This window comes from Octodon degus, unplaced genomic scaffold, assembly GCF_000260255.1.
Source record: "Octodon degus isolate 3935 unplaced genomic scaffold, OctDeg1.0 scaffold00049, whole genome shotgun sequence".
Taxonomy (NCBI): domain Eukaryota; kingdom Metazoa; phylum Chordata; class Mammalia; order Rodentia; family Octodontidae; genus Octodon; species Octodon degus.
Window position 1 is genome coordinate 876,742 of NW_004524625.1, and position 23,102 is coordinate 899,843.

General features: G+C 45.6%; 1 protein-coding gene across 4 annotated transcripts in view; it reads right to left on the reverse strand.

Moving 5' to 3' along the window:
• Nucleotides 1–11,617: 11,617 nt before the first annotated feature.
• Uvrag (UV radiation resistance associated) overlaps nucleotides 11,618–23,102 on the reverse strand; it is a 379,986-nt gene continuing 368,501 nt past the window's right edge. For all 4 annotated transcript variants that reach the window (XM_023716656.1, XM_023716655.1, XM_023716657.1 and 1 more), the window contains one exon: nucleotides 11,618–13,793. In XM_023716656.1, the coding sequence (XP_023572424.1) occupies nucleotides 13,091–13,793 (703 nt within the window). In that variant the 3' untranslated portion in view covers nucleotides 11,618–13,090. The remainder of the gene's footprint in view (nucleotides 13,794–23,102) is intronic.

Consider the following 23,102-nt stretch of genomic DNA (forward strand, 5'->3'; position numbering starts at 1 on the left):
GCATGTGGTGCTGGGGGATTGAACCACAGTTGCTGTGCTTTGCTAAGCTTGTTCTAAGTAGGTGCTTTAGACCACTGAGCCATCTCACCAGCCCCGAGTATATTTCAAATAAGCAGCGTAGAATTGTTCTTGATTTTGTTGATTCAGTCTTTCTCTGACTTAAGATTAGAACCTTCATTTTACTTGCATGTACTGTAATCACTGACCTGGTTTTGTTAATGCCTGCTACTTTCCCATTGTCTTTGTCTCATCTGGGTCTAGTCTTCAGTTCTTCCTTTCTGACTTTCTTTGGTGTTAGTTGTTTCTTCAGCTCTTTTTGTTCCAGTATCTTCTGGTCCCATTGTTTCTAATGAGAAACCAGTTATTGATTTTAATTGTCCCACTGTTCTTTAGTATGATTTTTCTATTTTTCTTACAGTTACTTTTAAGACTTTTCTTTATTTTTGGCTTTCATCAATTTGAATATTATGTGCCTAGATATGGTTTTCTTTGCTTAAAATGTGTTGAGATTCTTAACTTTCAAAAGCTTTCATCAGGGGCTGGAGAGATGGCTCAGTGGTCTAAGGCACCTACTTAGAACAAGCTTGGCAAAGCATCAGGGACCGCGGTTCAATCCCCCAGCACCACATGCCAGCCAGCCCGCCCCCTGGTGGGCTGAGCTGGCCACACACACACACCACTCTCTCTCTCTCTCTCTCTCTCTCTCTCTCTCTCTCTCTCTGTCTCTCAAATAAATAAAAAAAAAAAAAAAAAAAAAGCTTTCATCAAATTTGGAGAACATCGGCCAGTATGTACTTAAATACCCTTTCCTGCTTTTTTTCCTTTGCTACTCTGCATCTAGTATTCCAATTACACATCTGTTGGATTCCTTAACTCTCTTAGATGTTGAAGGCTGTGTTCACTCCTCTCATCTTTTCTTTCTCTCTTTTTTCTTTTCCTTCAGTACTGGAAATTGAATTCAGGATCTCACACTTGCCAGGCAGGCGCTCGTGCTGCTGAGCTATCTCCTCAGCCCCCAATCTTTTCTTTTCTAGCTTTCTTTAGATGAAGTAATATCAGTGCTGATCTATCTTCAAGATCAGTTATTCTTTTCTCTACCATCTATATTCACTATTGTTGAGCTCAGCCCGAGAAATTTCTATTTTAATGATTTGTATTTTTCATCTGGGTAATTTCCATCTCATCTATTTTTGTGTGCTTTCATGTTTCTGTTGAGAATCCCTTTCTGTTTACTCACTGCAACCACTTTATCCTTCAACTCTTTCAATGCATTTTCCTTTTGTTGTATTTATAAAGCCATTTTGAAGAGTATGTTGCTAAATTCAACACTTATGCTCACTCAGAATCAGGTTACTGATGTTTTCCTTTATTCCCCTTAGTTTGGGTCATATTTTCCTGCTTTTTTTTTTTTTTTTTTTTTCAGTTTGAAACCTAGATATTGTAGTAATTCTGGGTTTTTCAATCCTCTTCTGATGACTGTTAGTATTTATTCTGGTGGGAAGTCAATTTGCCCCGGTTCCAATGACCAGCTCAGTGCTGACAGCTTCTAGGCCCGCCTTTTTCAGGACTCTTCCAGAACCCAAGGATTTGGGAAGTTTGTATTCAGCTGTTGACTCTCAGTTTTCTATAGTTTCCTTGTTTCTGTGGGTTCGTCCCTAAATTTCCAGCTGCTCTGCCAATCCTGTAGTCTGTCCTCCAACACCTCAAGCCAGCGAGGCTTCAGCTTTCTGTCCCATGAGCTATGTATGGGCTGGTTCACCTCATAAAAGGCGACACACTCACATATCCTCCGCAGCCAGCCTGCTCTGTCCTTTAAGGTTACTTTCTCTTTTGTCTTCAATGTTTTTCACAAGGCCCTGCAGCATTTGAGTAAAGATTTAGACAGACTTTATGGTCAGACTTTGCATTTTAGACCAGCCTCTGCAGTTCTCGCACTCCCAGGATTCCTGCCTTAGCCTCCGACGGCCCTGAGCCTACTCTACCACCCCCACTGTAAGGCTATGGTTTCCCCCAGCTCTGGCCTGGAGCTTGGAGTACACTCATGATTCTCATCTTGCTGGCTGCAATTTTCTAGAGAAAATTTCCTTCTAGTTTCTTCTTCTTAAAGACATTTTACAGGGTCTTTAAGTAATTTTTTTTTAAATATCTTGTCCAGGTTTCATAACTGACCTCTGCTGGCAGGTTCTGGTGACCACTTCATGCCTCCTAAGCACTCTTAAATACACAAGAGCATGTCACTCTCCGTGCCTAGGACTCTTAAACGATTTCCCATTGTGCTAAAGACCAAGTACACAGCCCCTGCTGAGACCTATGACACCAAAAAAGGAATGCAGCTTACTTTTTAAAGTCAGAAATTCCTATCGACCCCCTAAGGCTGAAAACTCGTTTTTACTTTTAATAGCGCCTAAATAAGTCCATGCCAGGATTGGATCTTTTCCTTTTCCATTTTCTTCCCGGGGCCTGGCACACACTGAAGCCGGCAACAGAGGGGGCATTTGGGAACGGAGCCAAGGTGAGCAGGAGGCAGGAACTCTTTCAGCATGACAGTGCCAGGAGGGCCTCTGCTCTAGTGCTGAGAACGGCCACTTTATCTGGCAGATGCCCTGGCCCAAAGCTCCCTTTGTCTGCCCACACTTCCGGAAGTCAGAAGGCCAAGGGCAGAAGCAGAGGGCAAGAGAAACTCAAGGGTTAAAGAATCAAGGAATTATTCAGGGCAGAGGGCCCAGCAGAGAGGCACCCTCGGGCGTGGGGCACAGGGCATGGGAGGATGCAGGTCTCCCTACGCCCCTCCACTCTGATCAGGGGATGCAGGTGTGCTCAGCCCCGAAGCGAAGCGGACTATGCGTTTCCTCCTGCACGCTGGGGCTGAGGGGCGAGGTGGCAACAGTAACAAGGAAGAATTGTTTGGGGCAGCGCTTCACCTCTCATCTTACTCTCAAGTATATTTCACAAACAAAAAACCTAAATATAAACTAATGTTTATAGCTTTCTGACAGCCATAAAACCAAAACAGGTTTACAAATTAAAACCATACAAATGTACTAAGCAAATTAAATTTGTATTAGCAATATTAATGTAATGCGATAGATGTTTCCACAAAACCAAACAATCCTCCCTCCCCTGACTCTGGCGGGTCCTGTCACACGCAAGCCCGAGCTCTGCTGAGCTCAGGCACCACACGCTATGCGCCACACACCCAGACCACTGGCCTCTGCTCTGAGCTCTGCAGCCTTTGTTCCATGACAAAGCAGCCCTGACATCACCTGGCCCTCATTCAGCAGGAACCCTTTATTACGTGTCCTTGGGCCACTGTGTTCCGGCTCCACAGCAGCGAGTGCAGCCTGCTGGGTTGGGCACTAAGCTAAGTGTTTTTATTTCTCTGATTGTGCCGTTCCCTGTTGCTGACGCCGTGGCGGAGTGGACACAGCCCAGAGCACCAGATGGCACGAAGCGTGAGCGTTGCCAAAGCCACGGCCAGGCTTTGTTAAGCAAGAAAAGGGTTTGCGAATGCTGATAATCTGAGCAGACAGAGCTTGGAGAACATTGAAGGGGAGGGAGGAAGGGAGAGAGGGAGGGAAAGAGGACCATGGAAGAGAGAATACAGACCGGCAATGACATAGAAGATTTTCTCCTTTCTAAAAAGGAAGTGGAAATTTGAATAGCTGCAGTGGAAGGGGCAAAACTAGACCCCCAAGTTGACAGACTGGGGGAGCCAGATAGGAACCTGCCCTCCCTTTTCTGTCCCCTTCTGGGTTCTATGAGAGAAATGGAGGTCTGACTCTCTAGGCCCTGCCAGGACCAAGGGAATATGAACACTTAGCCCACAGAAGAAAATTTTTAATATGAAATGATAGTGCTGCCTGGAAGCGGCCAGATAAAGGCTCTCTGCCCCCAGCTGAAGAGGGCGCTCCTGAGCTTGGTGGAGCACAAACCTGGGAGACATAAGCCTCCTTTCTATTTATCTGGGGACTCTGAAGAAAAGCCTGAAGGTACAGGGGTATTCCTTGTACCAGTGGGATAGAACCCACAGGCATGCTGGGGTGCCCTGAATCGCTGGCCCTGAAACCCAGTCCTGATGGGGCCATCTGAAAGGTCAGTGTGTATTTATATTGCTAAAATAATTATCATTACTCAAACGCAAATGACAACAATGCCCCTCTCCTCTGAAGTAGGAGAGGGGCAATGGCTGCAGATACATTTGAGAAACACGTGGCCCACACCGTCCGGGTGTCGTCAGTCATTCATGATTCCAGCCTCTGGGTCCTTCACTGACTCTGTGCTCCCTTTGCTCCAAGTGTCTGCGTGGCTATTCTCTGGGCCTGGGTGGCTCTGTCAAGCTTCAGCTTTCAGTTTGAATTGTGCTTCCTCAGGGTGCTTGCCTGAGACCACAGAGTCCCAGGAAAGTGTCACTACCAGTAACCACGAATTGTTCATCCAGGGCTGCATCAATAGGGGGGCCCAGCTAATGCCACCTGGATGGATGCAGGAAAGGCACTGAGGCCTGGGGCTCTGAGGAAGAGTGAGGAGATGATCCAAAGGCTCTGGATTCGCCTCAGATCCATCAGTTTTTCGCTCTGTGAACTGCCTCCATCTGTAAGATGGGCACGCAGCCTCCCGGCACTGAGCTATCATCACTTCCCAAGTGCGCCCTGCGCCTTTTCCTCCGGCTCTAGCTGGCACTCCCAGCGTATGGGAGGTGACAGATGGGGGACACGCACTCAGAGAGGATGTTGAGGGAGCCTTGCTGTGGAAACTTGTGCCAGTGGTAGGGAGGGAGGCCCGCTGGTTGGGTAGGGCATGGATGTGGAAGACATCAGGAGGACAGTGAAGAGGAGGGGCAGGGGCTCAACTTAGCCTACACAGGGCTGCTGTGGGTTACAGGGAGAGACATTCTAGGCAGGACACTGTGGGGCTGAAGGCCCTGAGAGAGCAGGAGCAGGATCCCCAGGGACGTCTGGGGATGACAAGCGCATCCATCTGGCTCAGGCAGGTATGTGAGCACAGTGTGAGCAAAGGACCCCAGCTTACGCGCTGCCCGTTATCTACACCGATCCAGTTTCATCCACTCCCACCCACAGCCTACTCCAGGCCCAGACGTACACTTCATCTGTAAACGTTTCACTAAGCATCTCAAGCAACAAGGCTTCCTTTCCTTTCCTTTCCTTTCCTTTCCTTTCCTTTCCTTTCCTTTCCTTTCCTTTCCTTTCCTTTCCTTTCCTTTCCTTCTTTCCTTTCCATTATTCTATTTTTTTTGAGGCACTGGCTTCAAATTTGCAATCCTCCTGTGTTAGCCTTCCAAACAGCTGGAAGTACAGACGTGCCAGTGTGTCCAGCTAGCAACAAGAGCTTTTAAAAAATGCTGGGTGAAACAAAACAAAAAAACCCTGCTGGGTGTAGTGGGCACACACCTGTAACCCCAGTACTCTGTGAGGCTGAGGAAAGAGGATAGCAAACCCAAGGCCAGTAACTCATCCACTTGGCAAGATCCTGTCTCAAAATTAAAAAAGGACAGGGATATATAGCTCCGTGTGAAAGGCCCTGGGGTAGTCTCCCTGACCCCCAAATAAAATCATCAAACACACCTAAAAGATAGCAAGCCTTTAATATAATATTTAGCCAGTACATATGTTTTGTTTACTTTTATTTTCAGTTTAAGTTTCTTTCACAGGGACCAAACAAGGTTCAAATGGGATTGGTGGACAGACTCTCTTTAGTGCATTTTCCTGTCTTGTAGTTTTTCTTGCGGCGTATTTATTGCGAAGCCCAGCGGCCTCTCCTGCGGTGCCCCCGCAGCACCTCCGCCCGGCGTTTCCTGGGCTGCCTGCTCACCTGCTCCTGAATTTCCTATATACCGGGAGTCGGATCCAGAGCAGAGCTGCACCTACAAGTTATGTTAATACCCCAACTTTTCTCGTAGCAGCATTGTTGTGAGAAGTTGAGAGAAGTTGATGACGTTAACTGCAATATATTATCATTCCAACGTGTAATCAATATGATACAGCATTATTTACTTCTTTTTAAATACACAGTCTCTGCAATTCAGTGGGCATTTTATACTTCTGCAGATCACGGGCATGTCCGTCAGAGCTCCTCTCCCACGCATGGAGCCGCGGCAGCCCCTGTCCAGCCACAGACACCCCTTTCCCCCACGCCATCCCCTCGCTTGCTCTATGCCCTCCGTCCTTTGTGGTCTCCGACACATGGCTGGCAGCTCCCAGAGGGCAGCGCCTCATCTGCCTTGCATATGTGTCCCCTGGATGCCTTGAGTATGTGTCCCCTGGAGCCTCACCAAGGCCTGGCCTGCAGGGGGAAGTTAGCAACTGGGCCCTGGCAGTGCCGTTACTCTTGCTTTTACCCTGGCTGGTAGCCCCACTCTATGACTGCCTGTCAGATACTGCTAAGTTGAATCTTTAAGGAAGCCCTTCCTGTCTGTGAGTTACAATGTACAGGGTGGATGCTATTACTGAGCAGTTATCTCACTTTTTTTTTTTTTTTAAAGATGGGGGTCTCACTGTGCAGCTCAGGCTGGCCTTGTGCTCACTTTTTTGGAGCCCCCAGCCTGGTCTCAAACTTGCAGAGATCCTCCTGGCTCAACCTCCTAAGTGCTGGGATTGCAGGAGTGCACCACCATGCCTGGTTCTGGGGCCACATGGTGGGCGCCCCCATCCAGGGAAGAGAGAGCACGTTTGGGGATTTGCGGCTGAGATTGCATGACACATGGGGCTGGGGATTGACCTCAGGTCCTTGTGTTTGCCAGGTGGGTGCTTATACCTCTGAGCTGTCTCTCCAGCCCCAGTTGTCTCACATTTCTATATACAATTTCTCCTCTCCAAAATCGGACTCCTCCACGGTGCGGTGCTTGCAAGGTGCTGAGTTTCCCCAGCACGCAGGAATCACCCTCCCCGTCCATTCTTCCTCCTCCTTAGCAAGGGGCTGACAAATGGGGAAGGGCTGGCTGTGGCTTCGGGATGTTGGCAAGGGCAGCCTCTGAGGCCCTGATGGGGCTTGGGGTGCAGAAGAGAGCACACTGGGGAGAGGTCGGGCCTGGTCTAGGCCCACCATGGCCTTGGGATGGGTGTGCTTTTGTGCAGGTCACCCTCCCTTGGAGAGTCTCGCGGCCCGGGTCAAGTGGTGATGCTAACACCTTGCCCACATCCTGAGGGCTGTCATCAAGATTAAATGCCATTGCATGGGGGGTGGGGTGGGGACAGGGAAAGCACCGTGCATGTCGCAGGGCCACTGCCTCACTAGGGAGAAAAGGCAGGCAATCGCAAGCCTAAAAGGTCAGCGCAGCTCTAGCCCCAGTGTCCCAGCTGGAGGGGTGCGTTAGCGCCCAGGATATTCACCCGCAATCTACATACCCCTCAAACACGCACCTCTTTTTACTGCTTACAAAAACTCAGTCCTATACTTAGTCTATCCCGGAACATTTCTGTCCGTGAGGCCATGCACTTCTGATGCCGACTGTGCTTTGAGCACACCTGGTCCCCACAGAGCTCTCAGGGGACCAAGGGCTTCACAGGTGTGACACAGCTCTGAGTCCTAGCTCTGCCTCCTTCAGTTTCCTTCCCCCACCACATGTACACAAACCCTGGTGCGAGAGGTGCTCATCAAACCTTCAGCCCCGGTCCTCGCCAGCAGGTAGTGGCAGGCGGGAGTGGAAGGCTCCCCTGTGCTGCTTTGCTCTGCACCCCAAGGGAACTGGGACTGGACGTGGGCTTTGAAGAAACGAATACAAACTTGCTCCTGGGGCAGGAGAAGCCTTTGTCCAGGCTCCAAAGAAAACCTGAGCAAGGGGCTGATGTCACTCTACAGGAGAGCAGCAGATGGCTCCGAAAGGCAGTGCTGTCTGGGTCACGCAGCCAGTGGGCGACAGCCCCGGGGCGGCCTCTCTGCACTCGCTCTTCTGTTGCTAGGGGTTGCTCTTTCAAGAAGCCCACTGCTTCCTTCCCAATCCTATGCTCCTGACTTAGGTCCCGTTCTCTCACCCTCTCCACCTTTCTGATTTGCTGCTGTCATTTAACAGGAAACCGAAAGCTAGAGCCAAAAGGCTGTCAGCCTGTCCCCATGCCCTCAAAGTTCTGTGCCTGGCACAGCTGCAGCTGTCTTACTGACTTTTCATTTTTATTAAAAAGCATAACCCTCCTTTCTCTGGATGCCGATATTGCCAGCCTCTGAAAGTGTGGGATTATTTTAGAGACATGTAGTTTTCATTCATTTATAATCCTCAAGGCTAGGGCCAGCGACATAGCTCAGTTGACTGAGCACCTGCTTAGGCAAGCACAGGGACTGGGGTTCAATCCCTGGTACCACACGCTGTGCTGGCCTCACCTCCCAGGGCATGCTGAGCTGGCGATGGAGTTCAGGTGTGGTGGTGCATTCCTATAACCCCAGCTGCTGCGTAGTAAGACCCCATACAAAAAAAAAAAAAAAAAAAAATCCTCAAGGCTGAGCTATGTAAAAACTGTAATGAGAGGTGATGCAGCAGTGGGAAGCTATCTACTTTGAAAGCAATCAAGAACTCGGGGTAGCAAGTCAGCACCCCATGAACAGGCAGAAGCTGAGTCAGCACAGTGGGCCTTGCTGCCCCATTTGCCAAGCGCAACACCAAGCCCACTGGGCTCGGAGGCCCTGTGTCCGCACCAGCACTGGCACTGGCTCCGCACCTCACCACACTCTCCATTTGCTTAGGGCCTGGTTTTGCAGAAGGGGACTGTGACGCCTGCTGTCCAGGCTGGGTGCGCAGAGTGCTGGTACTTTGGGGACGTCACTGGAGCCCCACATGGCCCACACGAGACCCCTGTTAAGTGTTGCTTTGTAAAGACCATTAAGTGCTTTCCAGAAATGTTCATACTGTAACACAGATGTGGTGGTGCACACCTGTAACCCAGCACTCTGGGATGCTAAGGCAGGGGGGCTGCAAGCCTGAGCCCAGCCTGCGCAACTTCAACATGGTCTGAATTACGAATGGAGAGAAGTGGATAGGTCTGGGAACGTAGGTCAGTGGAAAGGCCCTGGGTCCCACCTCCAATACTGCCAAAAAAAGCTTATATTTGGTGAGGTGGCACACACCTGTAACCCCAGCACTCTGGGAGGCTGAAGCAGGAGGATATCAAGTTCAAGGTCTGTATAGGCAACTCAGTGAGCTTTTATTTCAAAATAAAAAGATATAAAAGGTTGGGGACACAGCTCCATGCAAAGGCCCTGGGATTGATCCTCAGTATGGAAAAATAAACTGAAAGAAGAGTGCCTCTTCCAATATTCTATCAATTCTTCGGGGTGGGATTTTATCCCTACCTGACATATTAGGAGCCAAGTTCAGAGAGGTTAAGGGCCTGTGCCCATGCTACAACAGGAATACCTGAGGACAAGTCTCAGGTCCTTCCCATTGTTGGAAAGTGACTTCCATAGGGCAGAGGGAGCCAGTTCGGAGGGCCACCCATGATGGCATAGACCCCATCCAAACGCAACTGCTAAGGGAAAGGCACTTTTGTTTAGAGGAAGACACAGGGTCCTTAAATATTCAATGACTTGGTTAGGGTCATAGCTACAAAGTGACAGCATTGCAGGAGACCAGCTTCCATGCAGTGCTCAGAACCCAGCTTCTAGAGAACAGGTGCCACTGCACCAGGGCACCCCATGAACCCTGGCTTGGCTCCCTATGTGCCCCAGAAACATCAGGGATGTTGAGGATGCACTTCTTTTTTGGACAGATTGTTTCCCAAATGCAAAGATTAACCTGGCTCAAGCAGGCTCACCAGAACCCACCCTCCACTGGCTGCAAGTCATAATTCCGAGTTACTCTTCTGCTCTAAAGCCCTGGGAAGAATGGCCCCTGGATCGTCCAACTCTCAAGCTCTTCCCGAGGGCTCCCCCTTCAACCTGTCCCCTCACCTCCTCTGCATCCCTCCAGCCCATGCACAGGAACGCCTGCTGTTCTCCACACTCCAGGGCCTGCCGGCCTCTGTCCTCGGCCCACGCCGTTCCCTCATCTGTGGTGTGAGATCTTACATGTCTTTCACTCCTGTAACTCCCACAAGCCTTTCCCAATCCTCGAGTCAGAATTAATAGCTTTCTTCACATTCCACAGCATGGTTCTACATCTCCATCATAAAATTTATCACACTGAGATAATGAATTATTTTTTAATATAGCTGTGTCCAGCATGGAGAATGTGGCAGAGGCCAAGGCTTATGAATCTGTGGATGAACTTTCAGTCCAGTTTTGCAGACATGCAGACATGCACACACACTGTACATTTAATAAACACTCAATGGCCGAGCTGACGATTTAAGAACAAGGTTTTCATAGTTAACCCAGCCTCAATATGAAATTCAAAACAATGGAGACAGGACTCAAACATAGCAGGGAAATAACATACACTTTTAACTCTCAAAATAAATACTAATCAATTTTATTTTATAAATACAGATGCTAAGTTTTCTTCCAATTACCAACAGATCAGTTTCACATGCCATTTATTATTCATAGTGGTTTAAAAAATTATTTGAATAATCAGTTAGGTCAGGATAAATGGGCACCATTAGAACTGCTAAAAAAATATAGCTGGGTACAATCTTCCAAAACTAATATTCTGAGAGAAAAAAAAATCTCTGGAATTTCTGAAGTGGTGGAGGGGAAGCGGAGAGAGAAAACACAATCAGATATTCACTTGATAACATTTCCTGGCTGTTCAGTGTCTCAGCTATTGAAAACTGAAAGGGCTTTTGGCAGCCCAGAAATGGGTAGTAGTGACAAGTTTACATTTCACCTTGTATCCCCCAAGTAAGCTGCTTTTTTTAAAGAAGTGAATTATAAGACTAATTAAAAAATATTAGGAGATAGATCATCTTATATTTTGGCCCTGGCAGCTTTAAACAGAGAGGCAAAATGAATCCTGCAGCTTTGGAGAATGCTGAACAAGTGCTGAACAGTAATGCCAGGATCTACCCGGCTCATGGCAGAAACTGCAGACACTGAACAAACTCAACCCCCAACCCCAATAAACAGAACAGAATTTCAAGGTGTTTTGGTTCACACATCCCTGGACAGTGTGTGTCATGTAGAAGTGTGGCAGCTACTGATCACTTCTGAGCATCTGGGTCACTTTCAAGGGAGGGCTCCATGCTGTGGATGTACAAAGCCACCAAAGCCCAGGCCCAAGGGTCTATGACGCAGGACCGGTGCAAAGAGCCCAGAGCTCCAGGCCTGCCAGCGGCGGGCAGCCTGTGCATGCTCCCTCAGCTGGAGGGTGTGAGGCTGGCCCAGGGCCTGCAACTAAATGCATCTTGACTGAGCTTGGCTCCCCATGTGGGGAGACCACTAACTTCAGGAGATTTGATTTTCATGCTTTAATACTAACACGGACTGCCAAATACCTTTTTCTTTTCTACATGTTGTTTCCCACAGCATGAGGTGTATATATCCAAGATGGCGACTCTCTAAAACCTCTGGCTTTACAATGAATAACAAAGCAGCTCCTGCTCCAGGTGGCCTCTGCTCAAGGTCTGAGGGAGCTGCATCTCTCCATGTGGGACGAGAAGGATTTCCTCAGATCAAGACAGTTTCCAAGCGGAGAAAGGGCAGGCAGGATATTTAATATTGAATTTGCTTTTTTTTTTTTTTTTTTTTTAATGTGGAAAGTAACATGAACTAGCCTATTTAACACTGTAGCTATCAATTAAAACTGAGTCCAGGAATGCTTGCTCCTAGTATTAAAATGATTATGAGACCTATGAGTTAAACTGCTATACAGGACAAAAACAGCTACTGGGGAGTATACCTGTGAAGAACGTGTGTCGCTATACACAATATGTGAACAGCCAGGGCTTTTGTTCAGGCTAGCCTTATCATGATGTATCATAAGGAGACATGATTTCATAGAAATTTCAAGGCTGGGGGAAAAATCAGGTTGGGTGAAGTAAATTCCATTTTTATTCTTCTATATAATACATTGATATATGGATAAATTTTTTTAAAAGAGCTTGCAACCCTGAGGCAATGTCCTTGGGTACATAACCTTTAAAGCAACAGCAAATGAGATCTGCAGGAACAACAACTGGACTTCAAAAACATAATTTAATATTTATGAAATTGCACACATACAAATACTATTCAATGCCTCATCTAGTCTCTTAATCCAACTATCTCAACTGCTTTGCAGTTTGCACACTGGACTGCCTGAACTTTATATATTGTCATATAAAATGCCTTCCTTTGATTGCAATTTAATAAATTAATATGGGGCTTATATGTAGGAATTTTTGTCTGGTAAATGTATTGCCAGAAGCATGCCTAGTTTTGGACCACAGCACCTGCCCAGACAGAAACTCTGGTTCCCAAAGGAAAGGGAACTGGGTGACACTGGACTGCAATAACCTTGGGACCCTGAGAGTTCCCTGAATCCACTGCAGGCAGGTTTTGATCTATTCCAAGGCCACTCTGAGGGGACAGTAGAAGAGGTAAAAGGTCATAGTTCTTTGTGACTGGGTTTTAGACCAGTGAATCCAATGTGCTTGGTCTTCGGGATGCATGGCCCATCCCCTGGGAAGAGGTCTACAGGCTCCTTTACTGTAATCCCTGGGGGAAAGGGCAGGGGCACGGGAACTTGGGGATAAGGAGAGAGAGAGCCACAGATCCTTCACTAAATGGTGGAAAGTTGTTTCTGAATATTCCATCTTCTCCAAGTTTTATAAACTGTGGGGAGGGCAAATGCCTATGAGAAACTAAAGGTGAGTTTATTATATTATTTATATATTATCATCTTCCCTCTCAGCATGACATATAAATGTAAATAAAAAGCAGACAAATGCCTATAAGGTGATTTGAGCTATAAGCTCTTTCAACTAGAGAGTGCCTTTGCCTTAAAACAATTATCAGGCCCAAAAAGCAAACCCTGAAAGCAAAATCTTTGTCTGGCCACTGATACCCAGTGATCCCGAGGCCCTCCTCTAGTCCCAAAGTCTGTGTTTCTGAGGAATATCCTCCATTAATATTCACGGTGTGTCATAATTACTACAAAGGGTAAGTGCAGCTTTATCCCTCTGTTGTGCAGTGACCCTGCCCTGGTTGTACTGTCTGTCCGCTCACTTCACTTATCAGAGCTCCTGCGTGGCCGGCGGAAGCTGGACACGTTTTCATTCAGCGCATAGATCCTTCGGGAGAACTCTTCAAATTCTCCCAGAACTTGTTCGTCACACTCCACTGCTACAGCGCTGTCCACCGGGATGCAGTTAAATGCTTCTATTTGGTCGCCTGCGGTGAAGCCCGTGGCTTCCAGCCCGATGATCTCTTCTGCCTGCTCCACAGTACAGCAGACCTCCGCTCCTGAGGCTGGGTGGAACTCACCTGGGGGCTGGACACTGGCAGAGCCGGCCTGCTCCCCAGGCAGTAGGGTGCCGTTGACTGTGGCCGGGCGCTCAGAGAGGGCTTCTCCTCGTTCTTGGCTTGGGTTTACACTCACGTGGCTGCCGTTCAAGCTGTCACCAAAATCCACTCCTTTTTTCTGATTTTCTTTGGAGAAGTCCAAGGAGGTATCCAAGGAAGAGGACAGAGACGCTGTCTTTCTCTCAGACTCTCCCACAGAAGGGATGGTGGTCACTGGCTGCGCTAACGCTGAGTTGTAACTGGACGGAGGGGTTTTGTACTGGAGTCTCTCATTTTCTGAGCTCGCTCGTTTTCGATGTCCTTTCTCTGGTGATGGGATCCCCCCAGAGAAGCCTACATCTGCACCCCCAAAAATGGAGCTTTGTCTCTTTGGAACAGGGATTGCACTGGAAGTGTGATGTCTGTCACTGTAAGACAAAACAAAAATGAGAAGTTACATTCTGCTTCAGAAATGAGCTTAAGCCTTCGGAGTCCAGAGATAGGGAACAGCATATTCTAGATTAGAGAAAATAAAATGAGGTAATAATCAGTCTTAGGCAGTATTTAATAGAGTCTAAATATAAGAAACAACACGAAGCATGCTGGGTTCAGCTCTGGGAACTTCCTTTAGAAAGAACGCAGTACACTCAGTATGTATTTAAGGAGTCGGATGGGGATGAGAAGCCACGACAGGTGAGGAGAGCTGAAGGAAGCAGAGGGTCCGGCTCTGGAAACAGAAGTACAAGAAAGGTGTGATCAACTCCACTGGGATCTGCGGGCTATCAACTTTTCTTCTTATTTTTAACATTCCATTCTTTTCTCTCTCATGAAGCAGCCATCGTCCTTAGGCAGATAAGTTAAATGGCTTGCCTACCATAATTCAGGGCAGCAGTGACAAGGGGGCACTAAAGCTCCTTTCCAAGACCTAAATGCTGAACATCCTACCGTCAGAGATTTGGCAGAGAAGCGCCTTCCAAGGGGTCTTTTAAATGAAAAAATTCACTTGGGAAATGCTCTCCCTCTCTCCCCCTCCCCCTACCTCGTCTAAGCAGGGGCTTTAGACCACTGAGCTATCTCTCCAGCCCAATGCTTTCTTTTTGGTAAGACCAGCCACACACAGTGCTTAAGACTTAGTATTCAGCACTTTCTTTCGAGCCTGAGTTACTCCCCAGGAAGATACCTTTGAGCCAGCAATAATAATCACTATTCAGCTATATTAAACTTTATGGGTTTTTTTTTTTTTTTTGTTTTGTTTTGTTTTGTGGTACAAGGGATTGATCTCAGGACCCCGAGCTTGCCAGGCAAGCACTTATTCTACTGAGCTATCTCCCTGGTCCAACTTTACGGTTTTGGAATTAATTTCAAATACATCATTTTGCTTAGTCCTTACAAAAACTTTTGTCAAGAAAGCAGGCTACACATTACTGCACTTAAATTTGAAATAATAAATAATAATCAGTTAATGGCAATGGAGTACCCAGTCTCTGGAAAGGATGGTTACATTACAGACTGTGACTGGCTTAGCCACCCCAGATCACAGTTCTAGGTATTGTTATAGAAGAGTGGATCACAAAATATGGTGTGTAATTCAAATAAAAAAGTTATTATAGTGAAAGACACACTGTCATTAACCCTTCCTCAGAACACTCCTCTTGCTTTGAACACACTTATCCCATCATTCTTGCTCCTTTCTGAAGCAGTTCTGGAAGTCCTCTTCCGCGAATGTCTTTACGAGGTGTGATAAAAAATACGATGAAGTCTCTACAAGTGCCATCTAACAGAAAGACAGGCTTGTAAAACATTATCGTGCATCCCCATCCACCTTATTCACCAGATCTGGCACCGTTTGACTCTGGCTCTTTCCCAAAGTCTAAATGACTATGAATTAACTCCACACTGTAAATCAATTCAGGATATCAAGGCAGCCACAACAGTGTAACTAAAGACACTCATAAAAGAAGGCTTCTAGAACTGACAGGACAAGTGTGTCTAAAGTGAAGGGGATTAATGGAAATGTGGCTTTTATCAATAAAGTCTAAAAGATATTTTAATCATTCACTGTACTTTTTGATCATAAATAATTACATGTGGTTGAAATCATATAAACTATGAGTTATATGCCCAGATTGGGTTGCGAGGCAGACAGAGGCACAAACAGAAGAATCATTTAATTTGTGTTCTTTAGATGAGGAAATGTGGACACACTGAGTGGCTGTAAAAGGGCAGCTGTGAAGCAGGAATCAAGACAGCCCCGTCCCCCACCAGCTGGTCATCACAGACACTAGGCCTGGGTGGGCATGCAGGAAAGAGACACAGGCAAAACACAACAGCTCTGCTTCCAACGTGCTTCCAGTGTTGCAGGAGAAAGATCTCTGTGATTGCTCAAACGACAGATTGACAAATTACAATGGCAGTAAGTGCTGGGTTCAACTCTGGGAGCTTCCTTCAAAAACAATGCAGCATACTCAATGTACATTTACAAGAAGAAGGGTTCATCTCTACCTGCATCCAGGCACAGCTCTGAAAGTAGCTCACAGCCCCTCTGCCTCAGATTTGTCCTGATGCTGGGTTACACTACGGTCTCAGACACCCCAGCAAAGGTTATTCCCTGGAGCCTGGGCAACCACAAGTCTTCTAATCCACAGGCCTCTTGCTTGACTCTAAGAATGGGTGCCAAGAGAGATTTCATAATTAAGGGTGGTCACTGGGTGCTTATCACAGTGGGAAAGTAGATCAGTAAATTACTGTTTTTAGTTCTCAAAAAAAAAAAAAAAAAAAACAGAACAAAACCAAGCAAAATCTGCCGGCCTTAATCTAGGTTTGTACTTAGTATGTTGTCAAAATTCACAGCAATTGAGTAAGCTGCATATTTCCCTGAGTCTTGTTTTAATTCTCCCACCTGCTGACAGTGCCCCTCTCCAACTGACTCCTAGGCTGAAGAGGCAAGCAGAGTGTCAGCACCACCCAGACAGTCTGCTGTGCGGGCACACGCCCAGGAGGTCTGGGCAGCACCAGGGCGCAGCCCTCAAAGGGAAGGAGCTTGCTGGCTGGGCTGAGAGACCAGTGGCTAAGAGCTCCTGGAAGTCAAGCATGAAGGACCCAACACTCCCCTGCATGATTCTGTCCCCTGTCCATAGGCCTGCCCCTCACACCCTGCTGTTTCTCTAATGGGCTCTCATCAGAGGCCAGGTGGGAGGTACAGGCCTGGGCACACCTAGTTGTACTTAAGGAAGTGAGGCTGTTATTGTCCTCATTGATCTTGAGGACAAAAGCTCTTTAATGTTGCACACCAGACACTGCTTGAGGTGAAGGTTGCCTCTTCCATGGTCTGGAGTCATTTATACTCTGCTTAGTGATTTTTCTTTTTTTGTTTTTCCTTCTTTTTTTTTTTAGTCTTACATATTTTGCCCATGTGCAGCAGGAGTATCTCCCTACAGAGTGAGAATGTAAATGTGACCTGTGTTCTTAGAACAAATAAAACGCAGTCCCATCTAAAGACCCTGACCTGTTTCTTAAGTGTTCTAAGTGATTTTGTTTCTGAAAACTTGACTTGCGTTAGTGTTTAATTTGTTTTTCAGCAATTCCATCTTCTTGTCTTACCGGAATAAAAAAAAAAAAAATGTTGCAAACCAGAAAAGTGAGTCACAAGGTGAGGCCACCCCCTTAGTAGCAAATGGGGACAGCCATTTTCCCAAGTATAATTTTTGTAGCATACAGAAGGTGCTCTGCATACTCAGAACCCTTACATCTGCCTCAGACAAAGGCAGGCAGATAGGTGAGTCACATGGGCTGCTCAGAGCTGACTACGCCTGACTACACTAGCCTCTTCTGGTTCCAGCGCCCGTCTGACTATGGTGTCCCACACGAGCTTCCAGATTCACATCCAACTAAGATTTGCGAACACCACCCAAAGGTACTCACAAGTGGTGTGCCGCCTCACAGGGCTCTGGCTCTACCCCTAAGCTTGGCATGTGGCTCCTCTACTCACGGATGGGTCTAGCTCTGAGAGGTGGAGACTCTGCTACTTTCTTTCCTTTTTAAAAAAAATGTATTTAGTACAGGGCCTATAGGGTCTCACAATGTAGATCAGACTCATAGTGATCCTCCTGTTTACAGCCTCCCAAGTGCTGGGATTCCAGGCATGCACCACCAGGCCCAGTCTCAGTATTATGTAATGATACTATCAGATACCACTTGGGAAATTATTAGTAAAACATTCATATATTCTCTTTCTCTCTCTCTGGTATTTACAACAGGGTCTACAGGGTCTCACTACATAGATCGGACTCATGGTGACTATCCTGTTTTTAGCCTCCCAAATGCTGGGATTACAGGAGTACACCACCATGCCCAATCTCAATTGCTGCCTCAGTGAGCCCCGGGGGCAGGGCCGACACAGCAAACTGGGGATCAAACCCTGGCCTTGCATTCTGCCTAAGCAGGCGCTTTAGTCCTTTTCACTTAAGAAAGTAATATAAATTTCACAATATTTTTTGTAATACATAGTGTTATCGTCCAACCAGTTACTCATATTACCAGATACACGCATGTACAATTGGAAGAAAAAAAGAAATGTGTAAGAAATTAAGACAGGGGGTCGGGGAGATGGCTCAGTAGAATAAGCGCTTGCCTGGCAATTGCAAGGGACTGAGTTCAATCCCCAGCTCCGCAAAAAAAAAAAAAAAAAAGAAAAAAAAGAAATTAAGACAAAAAAGAAAAACAATTTTAAAAAGGAGAAAAAACAAACTAAAGCATTAATGCTTCCTTCCATAGCCCAGCAGAAATGCACAGTACAGCTGTCCAAACCATCCTGCTTACATATATAGATAAATCTCTTTCCCCCACTCCCTCTCCTGTTCTTCTCAACTCAGTAACTCTTCCTTTTGAATAAGTTCATTTCCTTTTACCAGTATTTATTTATTTAATTTATTTATTTGGCGGAACCAGGGATTGAACTCAGGCCCTTGTGTTCGCCAGGGAAGAGCTTATTCCACTGAGCCATCTTCCCAGCCCACCAGTATTTATTGTACTCTTCAGATTCCATTTTTCTTTCAGGTTCTCACACCACCGAGACAATATGATGTTTGCACATGTGGGTCTAAAAGACTCAAATTTATCCTGTTTAATAGCTGAATAATACTCCATTGTGTAAAAATACCACATCTTCCTTATCCATTCTGCAGTTGAAGGGCAACTGAGTTGTTTCCAGGATTTAGCTATAACAAATTGTGCTGCTATAAAACACGGGTGCACATACACTGCTGTGGTATGAGGTTTTCAGTTCTTCTGGAAAAACACCCACAAGGGGACTAGCTGGCTTAAATGGGATCTCCAATCCTAGCTGCGAAGGAGTCTCCACACTGACTTCCACAGTGGCTGTTATCAGCCTGCACTCCCACCAACAGTGCACAGAGGTTCCTTTTCCCCACAGCCTCTCCAGCATTCGTTATTGGCGACGCCTTGATATTAGCCACTCTTTCTGGGGTGAGATGGAATCTCAGTGTCGTTTTAATTTGCATTTCTCTAGTGACCAATAACACTGAACTTTTTTTTATATATTTACTTGCCATTTGTATTTCTTCCTCTGAGAAGTGCATATTCATCTCAAATGCCACTTTTGGATGGGGGTTTTGAATTTGAGGGGCCTACTGTTTTTAGTTATGTGAGATGAAGTTTTAAATTTTTTTTTTTTAAATTTTAGGGAAGGGTCTACAGGGTGTTCGGGGTCTCACTACTAGATCAGACTCATAGTGATCCACCTGTTTACAGCCTCCCAAGAGTTGGGATTACTTTTTTTTTTCTTTTAATTAAACCTTTCTTACAATTTAAAAAATCTGAATAAAAACAGTATTTTCTTGGTGAGTCTGGGCCTTTATTAGGCCAACACTACCAAGCCATGACATAGTAAGGAGCTCAGGAGTTTTCCATGACCTGTTTCTCCAAGTTGGAGTTTTTCCATGATCCCTCTCACTACTGGGGTGCGGCATGGCTGTATCAGGGCTCCTGTCAGCAATGGCTTCTCTACTCATTTAAAAAAATACTCTGCTGTTTATCTGCTATGTTCTTCTAAAACTGAAGTCTTGAGAACTATGCAGTAAACAGTAGGCAGGGTCTAGCAGAGCACACTTTATTGTAAAGGGTTCTGACATTTTATTTTATTTTTTGGCTTTTTTTGACAGTTTCACTATGCAGTTTTAACGTGCCACTGTGCCCAGCCTGACATGTTATTTTAACTTCCCAGAGTTATTACTTTTTTTTTTTTATCATTTCCAGGATCTTAGCTTCATTCCAGATTTTTAAGATAGTTGAACTCTAAATGGCTAAAATATCAGGTGATTACATTAAAATTTACATATACAAATACATGTGCCTTTTAGATTATTACACTAGCCCATGCAAGACTAAAAACATATAAGCTACATAAGAATATATAGATAACTGTACATTATGGGTAACTATATAAGCACAAACCTATATACCTAACCACCTTTTGGGGGCAGGTATTCTACACATTGAATCACACATGCCAGGCAAGGTTCTACCACTAAGCTACAACCCCAACCCTTTTTATTCTTTATTTTGGGACAAGGTTTTATTAAATTGCTCCTGTGGGACTTACACTTGTGATCTTCTTGCTTCAAACTCCAAGGTAGCTAGGATTACAGGCTTTGGCCACTATACCTGGATAATAACTATTATTTTTGGATATTTTCATTTCAGACTGATTTTATGTGTGTGCTTAATTTAAAAAACTAGAGTTTTGTTTGTAATATATATATATATATATATATATATATATATATAACTGTATCTTACTGCAGTTTGTTATTAAAACCTCTTAGTAAAAACAATTCTAGAGGGGCTGGTGAGATGGCTCAGTGGTCTAAGGCACCTACTTAGAACAAGCTCAACAAAGCACAGGGACCGCGGTTCAGTCACCCAGCACCGCATGCCAGCCGGCCCCGCCCCCTGGTGGGCTGAGCTGGCCACACACACACACACACACACACACAAATAAATAAATAAATAAATTAATTAATTAAAAAAAATTCTAGGGCCAGGGAGATGGCTCAGTGGAATAAGCGCTTCCCTGGCAAGCGTAAGGGCCTGAGTTCAGTCCCCGGTTCTGCAAAAAAAAAAAAAAAACCTAAATGACTGTTCCATTGAAGGGAATATGTTCGTTTACATAATTATTTCCTCATTTTTATAGGCTGAGGATATTTCTGAACTTTTTCTACTGAAAAAGAAAAAAAAAAAAACCCTGATGAGAGCATCTTTATATAAAAACAGAATGCACAGATTTTTAATAAAGTAATTTTGATTTTGGTCTTTTTTGAGACAGGGTCTCGCTATTCAGTTAAGGCTGGCCTTGAGCTCGTTTTGTAGCCCAAGCTGGTCTATGAACTTGCAGTGACCCTTCTGCTTCAGCCTTCCAAGTGCTGGGATTGTGAGATGCACCACCACACCTGGCTAGTACATGCTAAACTTAAAAAGCACTTTATCCTTACTAATGCCTAGAAAGAGAAACGTAGTAATCAGAAAGGCCAACTGCAGACCAAAAAATGAAGAATGCTCAACTTTTAAGATTCTTTTTGTCTGATTACAGTCTTATTTTTTTTTTTTTTTTTTTTTTGGGTGGAACTGGGGATTGAACTCAGGCCCTTGCTAGGCAAGTGCTTATTCTACTGAGCCATCTCCCCAGCCCCTATGACTATTTCAATGAAAATTCTGAAACTCAGATTTACTAAATTAAGTGACCACTTTTTAAATCCTGCTGACAATTATCATATGACATTACTATATTGTATAACATGATGAAAGACTGTATTACAGAGTTTCTACTCTTAAAGGACAACCGAGGGACTGCTTGACTGTTACACATAAGGCCCATGTGCCACACCCAGCACCACAGGGGAAAAAGAAATGAAGAGGAAGGGAAAGGAAGAAAGAAAGAGGTTAAGTGTTTAGGCGGTCTGGGGTTGTAGCTCAGTGGCAGAGCGCGTGCTTCACACAGGTGGGCCCTACATGCACCCTAGTACTGCCAGCTGCCCTCTCCCAGCCCAACCACAAACCCAGGGAAGCGTAAATGTGGGTGGAATCAATGGGGACAGCAAGAAAAATGTAAGTTTTTTTTACCTGCCACTCCCACCAAAGGGCCCTATTCCTGGGGTTCTAAATTTGGGGATGCAGAGCCTAAAGTTGAAGCAACTGGGGTGAGTCCACTAGCTTAATGCACACCTTTTCCCCATGAGGCTCTTGCAGTTTGGCTGAGGTCCAAAATGGGAACATCAGATCTGGGTTTAATGCTATAATTAAAAAGAATTTATTAAAAATAGTGATCCAAAGATACTGTGATTGCATGTTCACTAGACTGTAGTTTAGTAAAGCATGGCAGAGACTACTAACTGAACCATACTGGAGACTGTAAAACTACTTCATAAATTTTTGCTGTAGGTAAAAAAAGCATTTTCTAGGGTCACAAACAATGATGAGGGAAATGCCAGGCGGCCTGGAGTTGAGAGGTCAAAGAAGACAGTCTGGTTCAAATTTCATGTCTTTGGACCAAGTTGTTTCTGAGCTCTTTCAATTAAAGTGATTAATTTTTTTCTCATTCCATGGGGTCTTACTGCTTGCAGTCAAGTTACCTTTTCTTATCTTTTCAGCTTTAACAAGAGACAGTGGGCTGGAGAAACGGTGCTTGAAACCCTGGGTTTCACTCCCAGCTCAGCCCTGCGACCCTGTGGGCTTGCAGTTATGACTTCACTGTTCATTAGCTATGTGCTGCAGACAGCTTTCTCCTTTGAACAATAGATCACTGGATGATGGCAAAGATTAAATAAAATAATCCACTTAAAGTCTTTGGCAGAGTGCCTGGCACACACACTAATGGCAGTAGTAGCTGGAGTTGTTGTTGCTGTCATTATGATTTGCTTCCACAGATTTAAAATTCTAAAAGTATTATCCTTATTTTACAGAAAGGGCAACTAAGACTCAAAGACATCCATCTTTTGTACAGGAGAGTACAGGTGACACAGGAGAGACCAGAATCTAGATCTCCTTCCTTTTGTTGTTCTCTCCACTGAGCCTCCTGCTTAATGCAGCAGCTGCACTTTTCCACCCACCTGCATCACCACTTCTGTATTTCAAGGAGCTGGCTTCAAAAAGCAAATAATTACAGAAAAGGGTTAGAAGAGTTTTGGAGAAAAAGCACCAAGTCAATCAGCATATTTATTCTGGCCAGTGTGTATGGGAATCACCCCCCCCCCCCGACTGGAGACATGGGATAGGGAAAGCTTTAATGAAATAGAAATGGAGCCGGCCAGATAGCTCAGTGGAGTAAAATGACTGCTTAGGCAGGGCACAGCAGTCGGGGTTCGATCCCTAGCCTGCCGTGCCAGCCCCACCCATGGGGCTTGCTGAGAGGGTGATTGATACTGAGAATGGGGCTGGGGAGATAGCTCAGTAGAATAAGCGCTTGCCTGGCAAGCGTAAGGGCCTGAGTTCAATCCCCTGTTCTGCCAAAAAACAAACAAACAAAAACCAAAAAACCCCCAACAGTCCAGAGACTGAGCGTGGTGGTGTGCAGCTGTAATCTCCCAGCTCTTGGGAGACCGAAAACAGGAGAATCACTACGAGTCTGATCTCCATGGTGAGACCCTGTACCAAACACAGAAAGAAAGAAAGAAAGAAAGAAAGAAAGAAAGAAAGAAAGAAAGAAAGAAAGAAAGAAAGAGAGA